This window comes from Falco peregrinus, chromosome 6 (assembly GCF_023634155.1).
Source record: "Falco peregrinus isolate bFalPer1 chromosome 6, bFalPer1.pri, whole genome shotgun sequence".
NCBI classification, from domain to species: domain Eukaryota; kingdom Metazoa; phylum Chordata; class Aves; order Falconiformes; family Falconidae; genus Falco; species Falco peregrinus.
Window position 1 is genome coordinate 15,444,399 of NC_073726.1, and position 14,848 is coordinate 15,459,246.

Consider the following 14,848-nt stretch of genomic DNA (forward strand, 5'->3'; position numbering starts at 1 on the left):
TGCAGGGAGTGTTTATAACAACCTGGCATGTTGTAAGAACACTTCCACAAGAACATTCATACAAAGTAATAATGTAATAGTATTCTTTAGGATATTATGATTGCTGTACTTTTTATGGGCAAATGTGGGTTTTATTTTGTAATATGCTCACTGCGATCAAAACACTAATGCAGTATAAGAGCAGTTTGCTCTAATGAGATCCAAGAAAAGTCATATATGTCACATTTATACATGATGGAAAAGCTGAATTTGTCATAAAAATGCATTATATAACTTCCCAGTCCATGTATTCAGTCTTTCCAAAGTTGAGAAAGTCCTCTAACTGATGGAATAGGAAGCTTTTCCAGACAAGCCCTTCAATTTCTGCAGGATCCAAGTCTTCCTTTTTTTTATAACTTAAAGTAAATTATCCTTCTGGTATCCACAGTTACAAAAGTAAGTCTCCAAAACTTGAAACTAATTTAGCTAGAGAGCTCCACTATTTCATCAGAATCTTTTATTTTAGAAGGCTTCTATAGAATGAAAACTAACCAAATATTTGTAAGTTTTTATTGCTGCTGCTCTGAGTGCTTTTCATTTTCAGAGTGCATTAGGGAAAATGAGCAACAAAAATGCGCACTTTCTGATGATACATTTGAAACAAAAATTATATTGTCTTAGTTATAGGATTTTTTTCCTCCTTCTTGACAACAAAACAAGTTGAAGTTGCACCATAATTATTACAGTGGTTTATGCTTTCCTGTCTTCTGGTGATTTCAGGTAATTATATGGATTTCAGGGAAATTACTCTGAAAACCCTTATTCTCTGACACAAAACTCGAGGATCACTATGTGAATGCTTCTCTGCACTAGTCGTAAATACATTCCATCTGCTCACTTGCTCATTGATCCCAGCCCTCTGAGAGTAGTCAAGACTGGGATGGGGGAAGGGTTGTATTTGGAGGGATGCAACATCTCTCCTGAGATGTCTAAGAAAATTATGTACATAGAAGTGATTGTGAATCTCCTACAATGTATGTCTGCTTCGTAGGCACACATGGCTCCTTGTGGAATCAAATTACTGCACCAAAACATAAAATTACATTATATCACATGAAATTGTATTGCAGTATTAACACTAGCATTATCACTGGTTGATGAGCTGGTTATATCTGAACCAGTTTCGTAGTTCAAACGATAGCAGGTCAATAAGCAGATTGATTGCACTTTTGTACTAGGGTGTGCAGGGCTGTGGGTTAGGGGAAGCTCTCCATGGTTGTTCTGTGATATGATCTGCTGTTCGCTCAATGTCCTATCTTCATGTCCTGGAGAGCTAGAAGCCAAATAAATAAACTTTTCATTTGTCATGAATTGTCCGAAGCATAGTAGGAGCTGGATTATAGTTTTACAGTGGTTTCAGGTGTTGGAATTTGAGAATAATGCTATCAATTAACAGTCACCAGTTATTTGAGAATAGTGCTATCAGTGAGTTATCAGTTAATATCAGATTCTGGTGTTTATTTGCGGTTAGAAGTATTGCTGTCACCATTTCAAGGACATAGGTGAGATCCTTCCATCAGAAGTATAATGGGACACTTTAAAACCAGGACAGGCAGCAAACAGGATTCTTCCTTAGGGCAGGAAGCACATTAGATAGGTAAAGCTGTTCTTTCAGACCAAGTCTTGTAATATTTATGTGTTTAAAAACTGAATATAGTTGAGTTAGTGCCATGTGACAACAAGAAATGAGCTGGTTTAAATTTCATTTTTTTCAGTATAATTTACTTTCAAAATTATTAATAGCTTATTCTATGCGTTAAGCCAAACTCCCAGTCCACATCAAATCACTGAGTGTTAAACAATAAGGTAATATCCTGTTTTTTAAAAAAATGAATATCATGGATTTATGCACAGAGGGTGAATAAAACATAAATGTGGTCAGAGGCCACGGGACTCTTCTCAAGACAGAAATCTGTAGCTGTGAATTTATTTCCTTGGCTACATAATAAACTATCTAATAACCGTACCATGTGTATTAACGTTCTTGATTAATTATATAATACTGTTTCTACCTTTCCTAAAGCCTTTAATGCCTCATTAAACCCATTTACATCATATTAAAATAATTAAAATGAAGCTGTATCTGTTCTGCCTCTGACAGCTAGCATTTCAGCAGTCTGTTTTTATTTTACTAGTGCTAGTGATTGAAACTTAACTTTTCAAACTTCTTTTTTACAGAAATCATCTGTATCAGTCTATAAAACAGGAAAGCTCGGTGTAGGTAGGGTATAAACTGTGCTGTGAAGTTGTGTAGTGGATGCTCCTTCTCATCTGATATTTATGTAGCTGATAAACAATTGTCATTTTAATGGGAGTAATGTTCATAAATATTCTCAGAAGTCATCTTTTGTGTGATACATAGTATTCCACAAAGAATGTTCTAAAAACTCTTGGTGTTAAAAGGTAAGAATAGTTAAATCTAGAGTTAAATCTATGTTTTTAATGACGTAATGTAGTATGCAGCCATCTGATGCTAGGTACATAATATTCTGTGTTGTACTGTACTGATTAAGGCCTGACCCTGCAGATATTTACAGATATACTTGTTTTATGCACATAAATAATTCTGTGGTATTTGATTTTCCTGCTTAAGTGGGTAAAGCTAACCTATCATCAGGGCTTTTAAACCCGAGTCCTGTGCTGTTAGTGTTTTTAAATACGTTCCTTTCCAAAGAGTGACCCCTGCTTACCAGCCATCTTCTCCCCAAGCCTTTCATTTGCCATGCGAGTACTTCACTGTATAGTATGTGGAAAAATAAGTATACATTTCATATAATAATTTGCGTGTTTCAGGATCCAGTTATGTGTGTTCATACACGGGGAATTATTCGTATAACTGTAACCAACAGGAAGGATTTTTCGTGCAATAGCTCAATCTCTATTTTCTTTTTAGCCAACCAATGGAATCTTCATGAGTGCATTTCTCATCGTTTTACCTCTGGAGTCCATGGCTCATGGGCTTTTCCATGAGCTGGGAAACTGCTTGGGAGGAACATGTGTTGGGTATGCTGTTGTGATTCCCACCAACTTTTGCAGGTATAGTTACCACGTATTTGAACTTCATAGCAGTGTAAGTGTACTGTTAGCTCGCAGAGGCAATGCAGCACTGTTGCTTGTTTTTTTCAATAATTAAGTACAAATTTAAGTAGGCAGATTTTGTATTTTTCCTTTGCCTTGCCTTCCAAAAAAGATGAGTAACTGCAACTCTACCTTTCTATATGTATTTAATTTGCTTTTAGAAAGCAAATGAACGCTTCACAAACCAGTCATGCATAGGCAGATTCCACAGTCCCTATCTCATGCAAAGAGAGAAACAAATTTTCTGAGCTCTTGATCTACAGTCTTCAGCGATGCAGTCTTAAAAAATCCCTGTAGTCAATTATTGTTAGGGGTTAAAAAAATTATTTTTCAATATTTACATTAAAATATGAATAAATTTATTTTGTTTCCGTGGCAACAAATTGATTCTTTCATTGTATTACATTATTTTGGCTCTGGCAGCTCCCTCTAATTTTTGAGTGAATGAGATACTTTTGAACAACTGTTTAGGACCTGACAGAACTAAGCTTCCTTGTCAAAAAAGCTTGACTGTTTCAATGATGGGCCCGTTGAAACTTGCTGAGACAAACAGTAATGACGATGTATTCTGTATAACTGTAGTAGTAGAATGTGAGCCAGGTGAGGAGGCACACAATGTAATTAGCTAGACCAAAAAAGAAACCTGGTAGCATTACACAGTGACTTGCAAACAAAATACATGAAATATACACATGTATAAAAAATGGAAGTTATAATTTGTATTAGTAGAGTAAGACTGTCTCCATATTTTCACCCACGGAACCTCTCCATGTCTCCAGCTAAGCATAAATCAGGTCAGCTTGGTAAAGCTGTCAGTTAGGCTCCTTATCATTACCATTATTACATTGGCTGAAGAGTGATGAATGCATTTCTTTTTCTGAAAACGCATCCTGAAGAGCGCTCCCATAACTGGGTGTCTTGCAAGACCAAATTTCTTATTGTCATGATTAATGAATAGCTATGTAGACTTAAAAAAAAGTGTATTTTATACATTTTAAAACATTTTTATTATATATTTCTATATAGAAAGTATATATAAATACAAATAAAATCCATTTTGGAACCCAGGGATTCTTTTGCTGTGTATGCATATTCATATGTATACACACAGAGACAGGTACACGCGCACCCCTCTATATATACATGGTTTGTTCCAGGTCTAGTTTGTAATTTTCTTAGAACTTCCATTTTCTAAGCTGTGAATGCCATTATATGAAACACATTTCTTGTGTTGAAAGATCAGCACCTGAACAGCACACACAAGTAAGAATTAACTGTATTTGTATGAGTACCATATTGAATAAAGGCTGGTTTGGAACAGAGGGAGATTAATTCAAAATACCTGAGCAAAATGTGTCCTTGGATTTCTCTTTAGTCAGTTATTGGAAACTAGCTTGCATGATATTCTATGCAGATTAGCACGAATTCTTGCATGGGACTTAATTGTCGAAGCCTACATAGTCTGTTCACATCACAGCTCCTCTCTCTATCCCTCTGTCTCTCAGCTGTAGGAATAGCATGGGTTTGAGTAGGACTGCTTTGAAGTGAAATGTGACAGAAGGAAGGGAGAGGTAGTGGTCCCTCACTCAAATACAGTATTTTGAGTTGTTTATGAACTGTACATTTCGAGCCAATTTCCATTTAGAACAGTGCTAGTTCATATCAGAGATGAGATGCACAGGGAAAAAAACACTCAATTGCTGAAAGTCAACTAAGCATGAAATAAATCATAATCATAGCTGGTTTTCTTCTTTTTAGTCCTGATGGCCAACCAACTCTTCTTCCACCTGAGCATGTACAAGAGTTAAATCTGAGGTCTACTGGCATGCTTAATGCCATCCAAAGATTTTTTGCATATCATATGATTGAAACATATGGTTGTGACTACTCTACAAGCGGACTGACCTTTGATACTCTTCACTCCAAGATCAAGTCTTTTCTTGAACTTCGCACAGCAGATGGACCCAGACATGATACCTACATTTTATATTACAGTGGTCACTCACATGGCACTGGCGAATGGGCACTGGCAGGTAACTGGTTTGGCAGGTTTTTTTATTAATAGTTTTGGAATTGATAAATTTTCCAAATCAATTAATTTGTTCTTTAAAACATCATGGCGTATTGCAAAACTTTGATGTTTTTGTCACATCTATTATCTGATAGTCCAGAATGTCAAAGAATCACCAGTCTTTGGAGAACAGGTTTATACAAGCTCCTGTCAGGGAAGGAAGGGGTCATCTGCAGAGCATGGCTGTTGAGAGATTCAGGGGCTACAAGGAATTGTCAAAATAGGCAAGGCTGCAGGTGCCTACCTCTGCTAGCGGGGAGGATTGTGAAATGCAGAAGCCCCTTTTGTGTGCAGTTAACTTGATGAAAAGCAGGAGCTCTTGCCTTACCTTGCTCTGTGTGGCAGCCAGGTATGTTACTTCATGAACTTCGTGTCATTTTAGTATTTAGTCACTTTGGCAGCTAACTGATCTTACACTTGTTCTCAAAATTGTCTACATATCATTGACCCCAAATGTATGCTTACAAGTTTAAACATGACTTCAAATTCCATGTACAATCCAAGTGAACTTTAAAGATAACTTTTTTTTTTTTTTTTCCCCCAGAAAAGCCCCTCCTGCTCTCAAGACAGATTTCCCCTGTATTTTGAGGAATATTTGTTCACTATAATGGAAAAGCATAATCTTTTCTCCTTCCCTGGACATGGCAGTGTATTACAGTGCTCTGTGTCACTGTGTCAGTTAGGCTGTCATGAAGGGCTGCATTCATGACATTAAGATGTGCGCTGCTTTTTTTATAGAAGATAGAATCAATAAAAGAAGTAGGAGGCAGCTGTACAATCCACACTAGAAAACCAGGTCTTCAAACGTAGAGCAAACCTTGTATCATGAAAACAGCTGTGGTTTGCTGAGATCCTGGAGTTTGGGGGTCCCTGTGGGCACAGTGTAGCCTTAAGACTACAAAGCCCTATATAAAGGGCTGATTTAATACCTTATCATACGCCTGGCATAAACTTCACCACTTCCCCCTCCCCTTTCCTTCCTCCCCCTCCCCTTTCCTTCCTCCCCCTCCCCTTTCCTTCCTCCCCCTCCCCTTTCCTTCCTCCCCCCCCTTTCCTTCCCCCCCCTTTCCTTCCTCCCCCCTTTCCTTCCTCCCCCCCTTTCCTTCCTCCCCCCCTTTCCTTCCTCCCCCCCTTTCCTTCCTCCCCCCTTTCCTTCCTCCCCCCCTTTCCTTCCTCCCCCCCTTTCCTTCCTCCCCCCTTTCCTTCCTCCCCCCCTTTCCTTCCTCCCCCCCTTTCCTTCCTCCCCCCCTTTCCTCCCCACCCCCCTTTCCTCCCCACCCCCCTTTCCTCGCCCCCCCACCCCCCTTTCCTTCCCCTTTTCTTTTTTGATCTCTCTATGATGGGCAGTTCTGTCTCAGCTGTATTCCTTGGTAACCCTGAAGATTACAGACCGTTGGTAGGTTTAGCTTCCTTCTTCTGCTATATGGAACTGCGCTTCTGGGGTTGCTGTGTGCGAACAGCGAATCTTGTAGTTAATACATTGAAAAATTGCAACTTCTCTTTCTTCCTGGGACAGAATTAATTCCCTTGGGTAGTGCTCGGGGAGCTCCTGCCTGTTTGTCATCAGTCTGCCCCCCCCCCGGGGGCATGTGCTCCTCAACAGTGCCGACAGACAGCTTTGCCTGTGGTCTGCTCAGGTCGGTTTTCAGCTGGAGGCTGTGTGCCTGTTTGGTGCGACTCCATGCCTGCACCATTAGACCTGCTGAAGAAGCAACACGTTATTTTTTTCTCAAAGGCTTCATCCATACCTATGATTTCAAAAAGCCACAGCTGTACGCCGAGCTTAGCACGAGCGAGGTACCACAGCATATGCCGGGGCAGCGGAGTGACTTCTCCAAGGGTAGGGTGGTTTGTCCAAAAGAGCAGCTGCCGCCCTGTGCAACTGCTTAGTGTGTCCACAGCCAGCAGCAAAACTGCCTCCCAGCCGTGCTGCAGCTGGCAGCAGACAGGGTTAGCTTTCCAGCATATAGGGAGCCACGTGCTGCTGCAAAAACTGCACAGCTTCCAGCCCAGTCCTGCCTTACATCTGGCCAGCCTGGAGTGTGACAGGGGAGCACAGGTCTCTCTGTACCTGCTCAGGTAGCTGTAGCTTAAACTCTGACTTCACTTTTAGGATAAGGGCCAAGGTAACTGTTAAAATAAAGGTTTTGTGCTAAAAGAGAAAGTGTGTAACTACAGTAGTGTTCCGACATTCTCACAGAGCTTTGCCGTTCTCTGTCCAAGCCCATCTTCAGCTTCTAATTGAAGATATGTATAGTCACAAGAAGATAGGAACAGGCAGCTTTCATGTGTCTTGCATGCTTTTTGGTGATTAATTTTAGCAAAATCATGGAGTGTAACATGATAGTCCCTCCAGATAGCACTGCTCCTGAATGTAACTGGAAGTATAAACTGGAAAGATGAAGGCTGATTGTGTAATCGTACTGCATGTATTGGACAGTGGTGGTTTTTGACAGATGGAACATTTGGTCATCAGCTCCAGTAATGTGTACCGTTCTCCAACCTCTGGAGAGGGTGGAGAGAGATGGCAACGATGAAATACAACATTCTGATCTAATAGAAAAAGCAGTGTCTCGCTGCCAGCTTATGCTGTGATAGGGCACAGCAGTAGGAGTGTAGTCTTTGCTTTGTAATGACATCTTTTAAAGCAGACTTACTGGATTTATTAGTTCACTAATGATGTTTCTCTCATGTTGGAAGCTGAGATGTAACACAATGGTGTATGTAAGAAATTGTTAACTAGTCATGCATAAAGTATGAGCAGTCAAACAACCTGGGAGGTCATGTTCTCCGAGTGAAGGCAAAGGCAAGAGCTGGGCTAATGAAGCTTTGCCTCTGTTGCTGAAACTGTCGGCTTAACTGCCTGAAAAACCTGCCAAAGAGCCAGATGTGGCCAGATGCATGGATTTCTTGCACAGCTTGGTGCCTAAATCTTGCACAGTCCTATCAGTCCATGTGTTTGAGGTCAGTAGGATTAGAAGCTGAGCATGTATTTGTGTATGTGTATGAATGATGAGATGGTTTTCTTTGGGCAGCTCTGTCCCGTACTGTTTCGAAATCACCTGCACCCCCTGCATAGTTACCGTAAATTAAATTTATTTAAAAGCTTTTAAAATGTGAACAAATAAAGTAATTTTTACTGCTAATTGACATGGAAGGCTTATCTAGAAAAAGGAAGCTGCTTCTGTATAAGTCTCTGCTGTAAATAACTACCACAGTGTGGGGATTGTGTACAAGTCATTACTTGTAGGTTTGCATATTAAGATTTTCCTTGGTGCTAAATTTTTCCAAGTGTACATATTTTTTTGGAAAAAAATGTAGCCTTGTAATTTTGCTTTTACTTTAACTGTGATAGCATGCTCACAGCTTTTAACTGTGAGCTATTAATTTGAAGCACTTTTTTGTCACCTCTTACAGGTAGAAATGTTAATGCTGAAATTGCACCTATTCCATTTGAGATTCATTAGTGCAGTGAAACTCTTACTAACAAGATTTTAAACACTGTTAAATGTACTTATATTCCACAGCGAAGATAACTATGGAATTAAAATGCAGTTATTTTAAATCATATTTTTCTGCCTTTCTTCTAAAAGTCTGCTTTTTTTTATTTGACGTTGACAGTTTCAAACTAGAGTGCTGTTGTAAATTTGTGTCATAGCTCCAACATGCAAACACCTAGACATACCATTTCTTCACATTGATAGTCACTATGGAGGCAATGTGGTTTTATTCACTTATTTGCAGGATGCTTTCCTTAGGCACTTAAGTGTGCTTTTCAGAGCATAAATCCTACAGTATCCATTACACTTAACCAGAAGGACTCCCCAGTACAGGTGGCTTGGTTTAATTACAGTCTGCTCTTTCAAAGTTTTGCTGGAGCAAGAGCTGAGAGGGAACACGAGAAGGTGCACGTTCTAGTTGCAAATGCTTTCTGAGCTTACAGGAAATAAATATTGTGGAAAAATTCCATATGAGATTTTTGCTTCGTTGAGTTGTAAATCCATGCCAGTTTTAATTTTCTTGAAACTGAAGACATCGGTGTCTAGAGTGAATCTCTCCATTTCTGGTCACATGAATTTTTCAAGCCAAAGCCATGGTTGTGCCTGTAGGTGGCTTTCTCGTTGTGCTTTGAAACAGTTAGCATGTGTTCTGCTCAGAAGTCCTCTCTTTTCCTGTAAAAGATGAGTTCTCTTTAATATTAATAAGAACATATGAAAAATGTCCCTCTTTTTTTGCCTTAAAATTATTAAGATTTAATACAAAATAAACTCTTATTTTAGGTTTTCTATCCTCCTTCAGATATTTCCAGATTTCTTCAATAGTCTGTGATTTCTTTCACTCTGTAAGGGAATTTTTTATTTATTTTTTTTAAATCGAGGGTGAGTTAATGGCCCCATCTGCCACAGATGTCAGGTGGAATCGGTTAATGCCTCTCTGGAGATCTGCAGCATACAGGCAGGGAGGATCAGTTGAAAACTTCTGTTATGTCTGTCCAGGTTGTTAAAATAAGGGATTCTTGGAACCCGCAGTCAAAACTCTGCAGAGGTTTCTGTTTCTTCATCCTAATGTAAATCTTTTTTTACTTGTGGCAGGAGGTGATGCTTTACGACTAGACACATTGTTGGAGTGGTGGAGAGAGAAGAATGGCACTTTTTGTTCTCGACTCATCATCGTTTTAGACTGTGAGAACTCTCAGCCTTGGGTTAAAGAAGTAAGAAAAGTAAATGACCAGTATGTTGCTGTGCAAGGAGCAGAAATGGCCAGAGTTGTAGACATCGAGGAAGCAGACCCTCCACAGCTTGGGGACTTCACCAGGCAATGGGTTGAGTACAACTGTAACCCTGACAGCAACATCAGCTGGTCCGAAAAGGGACGTACAGTGAAAGCAGTGTATGGTGTGTCGAAACACTGGAGTGACTACACTTTGCATTTGCCAACAGGAAGCGATGTTGCCAAACACTGGATGATATACTTCCCACGTGTCACCTATCCATTAGTGCATTTGGCAAACTGGTTTTGTGGTCTCAATCTGTTCTGGGTCTGTAAAGCATGCTTTAGGTGCTTGAAAAGACTGAAAATGAGTTGGTTTCTTCCCACAGTGCTGGACACGGGACAGGGTTTCAAACTTGTCAAATCCTAATTAGCAACCAAAGAGAAAATGAAGTGAGTACTCTGGGAACTTACTCACTGTACTGTACTTACAACATTTTATATGACTATTTTTCTCAAAAAAAAAAAAAAATGTCTGCTACGCTCACTTTATTCAGTAGCTGTTTGAGCAGCTACAGTATATGCAACAATTAGAAACCACAATCTTAAAACAGGAGAGGGTAGGACTATGATATTTGAGTTTTGTTTCTGGTCTGTATATGTACATATGTAAGAGACTTACTTAATGTGACCATGCATTTTGGAGACAGTTTGCATGTTCATGTGCGTTACTTAAAGCAGCCTTTTTCAGAGTCACCAGTTTGATGGACAGCAGCTCCTCTGAATGTTACAGCATACTTATTTGTCATTTATATCCACTATAAGGTTCAAATATAGGAAAGGAACCAAGCTAATACTCAAATCAACTTATACGTCCTTGAAATGGTATTGTGGGGTCGTGGGTATTATGAAACAGCACTGAGCCAAAAAAATAAGAAGAATGAATAGCCATTGTAGGTAAGTAGCTATCAAGAATCTTTAGTTTTATTTCCTTTTACATCTTCAGCCCCTGCCTCAGTTCTGTACTGCCATCAGTGGAAGTTTGCTACAGGGGAGTCAGACAACCCACTAATGTTCTGGTGCTCCTCAGTATTTTCTGAAGTGCAGTTTTTTAAACCTTTCAGTGTTACTTTCAGAATTGGACCAATGAGTTCATTATCTGTTAAAACCACAAGCAAAGTTGTCAGAAAGATTGGATTTATTCCCTTAGGACAGAAGGGAATCTTGAGTGTTCCTCAGCTCTGTTCTTCCAGCCACAAGGTCCCAGTCCTAATCCTTCCACTCACATAGCTGGATGGGAGTCTAGAAAATCTGTCCTAGCCTTTCCTCTTCAGTCAGAGAATCTGCATAACTTGCTGATCTTGTTTTCTCAAGTACAGAAAACAGGGAGCGAAACAGCTGAGCAGCTAAGACAGTACAATTTGTGGTGGGTTTTTTTTGTATATGTGTGTGCAATCCTGTAGACCTAGAGTTTACTTTTCTCTGTTTCCATCAGTATTTTAATAAAAAAGTTAGGCATTAGCTGATACTTGTCGCAAATATAACTTACTAATATTTTTTTTTACTTAAATATATGAAAATACTTTAGAAGATCTTTAAGTCTTTGCCATCAAGGGTTCTTCTAATTTTGTTTGAACATTTTAGTCAGCCAAGTTAGAGAACCTGCTAACACTGATACCTGTTAGTAACTCCTGAAAATAAAATGTGTGATTAAACTAAGAGATCTGTAATAGCCAGAGTAATCTGCACCCACCAACTTAAAAATTGTGTTTCTGTAGGATTTACAAGTGACAGGCACTAAATTTCTTCATTAGTGTGTTTTATACAACTTTGTTTAGCAAGGCACCACCCGCCACCCCACTTTGCCTTTCTCTATTCCCTTCCATGAAGTGAAAAGGTGATAAAGAAATGAGATGAGATACCCTACCAAGACTCAGTTCCCTTGGGTTGTCTTTAAGTAAATGCTGTGATTGCAGCTCTGTCATGGATTGGAGAGGTGGCTGTCCTCAGTAAGGGCCAGAGGGTAACTGCACCATCTAACTACAAGTAGCCAACTTCAGTTCCTGACGTGGCAGCCTGAGGTAGCAGTCATCTCATTTAAATTCAGTCTGAAAGCTGGACATCTGAATCCATGCTAGTGACCTGAAGTGCTCCACTGTTCATTAACAAAGAGAATTAAATATTTCCAGAGGAAGACTCATTTGATCTCTTTATTTTAGGATGAATTTTCTTGTGATTGTGCCCATTAGATTTGTTTTGACTTTGCCAGAGGTCAAACAGACGAATCATTTATGGCTGTTGAATAACCTAAGAGCACTTCTGTTCCAAGTCATCCTCTGGAGCCTGGGCTGGGTGCATACGCTCCTCGTTCAAGCACATAAATTGGATACTTGAGGTTAGAGCTTCCGTCAGGTTGCAGAAAAGCAGTGCTGTCTCCTGCAGAAGTAATTTTCAGCCATTTCTGGTCAACAACCCTGGGGTACAGAGAAAAAATGATTGTATGAAAGCAGTCATTTGGTTTGTAAAATCACCATTATTTTGACTGCTGTTTTAGTAAAGGTTCATCTGATTGCATCATAAACTGTTACAGCTTGAGCACTAGAAATTTTTAATGAAGTCGCCATAAAGCAGTGCAGTAATACCCGATAGTCACTCTGTGAACATCTGAAAGTCAAGAAGTTAGTCCTTTCTGGTTTGGAAAAGCTTTGGCTATCAACCACTACCAACTAATTTTAATGGGTAAATCTTACTCTGTACCTGCTGCTGCTACATTTTCACAGATGTCGTCTTTCTCTTTCCTTTTGTACATCAAGGGAAACAGGGAAAGCATGGGACTCCTGACCTGTCCTGGGACTGTGAGCAGTGTTGGCTCTGCAGTGCAGTGATGGGCCTAGCTTTGGGCAGAGCAAACGCAACAGTTGGTGCTGATCTTTTGCCTCTCTTTATTAAATGGTTTCCAGCTATTTTTTTCTAGGATAGACCTGGTGATCTTTAGCAGATGGCTGAAAGTTAGATAGGTATGAGTCAGCTACAAATAGAGCAGAAGGATTATTTGCAAAATCATGTTTTCAGATTTGTTTCAGTTTTATGAATTAAAGAACTCTAGTTTTCTGAGTTTGAAATAGTTTTAGGGTCAGCTAAGGTATTCCTACTTTGGATTTTGTTGTTTTTTAAACAGCGAAGACATGGTGAAAATGCTGATTTAAACTAAAATGTTTACAGCCATTCAGACTACGAGGCCTTTTTGGGCAGAGACTGTCTTGTGTATTTCAAAACACAGCAAAGCCAGGGCTGTGGGATGATGAGCCTCAGGAATTCAACAGCATTAATTCTTCACTTACACACTCACCAATACCAGGGTGTCCTACCTGAACCACGTTCCCAGTGGAGTTTTTCTCCACCTCCGCAGGTCTCTGCCCAGCCCTGGGTGCATACTGGAGCTCCAGCTGGTAATCCCAGTGGGGAGTTACCCCTCTGCTGTTCCCTGTATGAAATACAGGGGCAACGCCTGAAGGAGAAGGTTAAATCTAATTCCAAAGAATGTTGCATATGCGGTCAGTTACATACAAGTTGTTTAGCAGTAACATGCTTACAAATTGTCTGCATGGAGAAAATTAAACTTTTTTTAGAGGCTTGTCTCCATACTGTATATTCAGACATTTTGTTATAAAGGTTGTTATAAATTTATATCATGCTAGTAATTTTATGTTGACTTTGTTTCATTTACCTCCTGTATGGTGTCAGCCTTGCTGAAGCATGCTAACGCACTGAGTCCTACAAATGTAAGTCTTTAAAAGGAATTCAGATTGCAAATTCACGGTAGTATTTTTCACTGAGCAAGTATTGGGGGAAAAAAAGCCATTCTTCATTTTTGCACTACCAGAGTATTTGCAGTTCCTTGTGCTTTGTACACCTTGTGATTGTGTTGTCTAGCCTTCAGTTCAAGTTTTTCCCAGAAAGTTTCTTCAACTTAATTAAGTTTTCCCTTTATTTTGCAAAGGCATAATTAATGCTATGCCAGCCATAAAGCACCTCTGTTGCCAGCAGTAGACAATGTAACTGGGTTAATTTTCTCATTTATAAATACCTTTCTGTGGGAGGATTTTTATGGGATATACCAATTGTAGATCTGTAAATAGATTTTTTTTTGTGTGTATATGTGATATTACTTAAATATATTTTGCTGGTTTGGATGCTCATTGCCATTTCATGTTTTTGTTTATGCCTTGATCAGTTCCCAGATCTCTGTGCTCCCTCTTGAATTACATGGGGTTTTTTTCTGTACAGCTTGGTTTAGAGGGTTTTTTAAGCTATAAATTGCAACAAGAGTTTACTGAAAATACTGTAAGGGTTATTTGTAGTTTAGCAATTAAATAGACATGAGAAATATTAACTTAAATTATTAACAACTTTCACCTTGTCATTTTTTTATCACTTAACAAGCTAGTAAAAATGTTGTTATACTTTGAGACATTATTTTATAGAGACTTAATTGAAGCCTTCATTTATGTGAGTATTTGTAGTTAGTCAAACTTACCATCTCCAGTAAGGTAAGGGCATGGAGGGTTCCTGTCTGAGTGAGATCAAGCTTGGAAGATGAAACAGAAGGGAACTGCGACACTGCAGAGTGGTGAGAAGGACAGATCTGCACATCTGCCCCTCCCAGAAACTGCTGAGGAGGCTCCTGCACTCCCTCCTCATGAAACAGGTCCAGCATTACTCTTAAGAAGCTGGGGCTTGTTAAGTGAAGACTTCAGTAGGAAATGGAGGGGAGGCAGAGCGTTTAGTGTGATGAGAGGTGATGGGCATACCAGTAGTAATCCAGTATCCAGAGCTGCAGGAAAGGGCACTGCACCATTAGCAGTGCTTGTAACACAAGGACTAGCTGAGTACAATGAAGATTTAGTGGCACGTTTTCTTGGTTTGTTGTTTTTTTTTTTTAATCAGAAG

At 39.5% G+C, this 14,848-nt stretch overlaps 1 protein-coding gene across 4 annotated transcripts in view; it reads left to right on the forward strand.

The window, feature by feature from the left end:
- The window catches only part of TMEM168 (transmembrane protein 168), a 28,590-nt gene extending 14,493 nt beyond the window's left edge, over positions 1–14,097 (forward strand). For all 4 annotated transcript variants that reach the window (XM_055807532.1, XM_055807533.1, XM_005242498.4 and 1 more), the window contains 3 exons: positions 2,933–3,075; positions 4,876–5,150; positions 9,781–14,097. In XM_055807532.1, the coding sequence (XP_055663507.1) occupies positions 2,933–3,075; positions 4,876–5,150; positions 9,781–10,328 (966 nt within the window). In that variant the 3' untranslated portion in view covers positions 10,329–14,097. The remainder of the gene's footprint in view (positions 1–2,932; positions 3,076–4,875; positions 5,151–9,780) is intronic.
- The last annotated feature ends 751 nt before the right edge of the window (positions 14,098–14,848 follow it).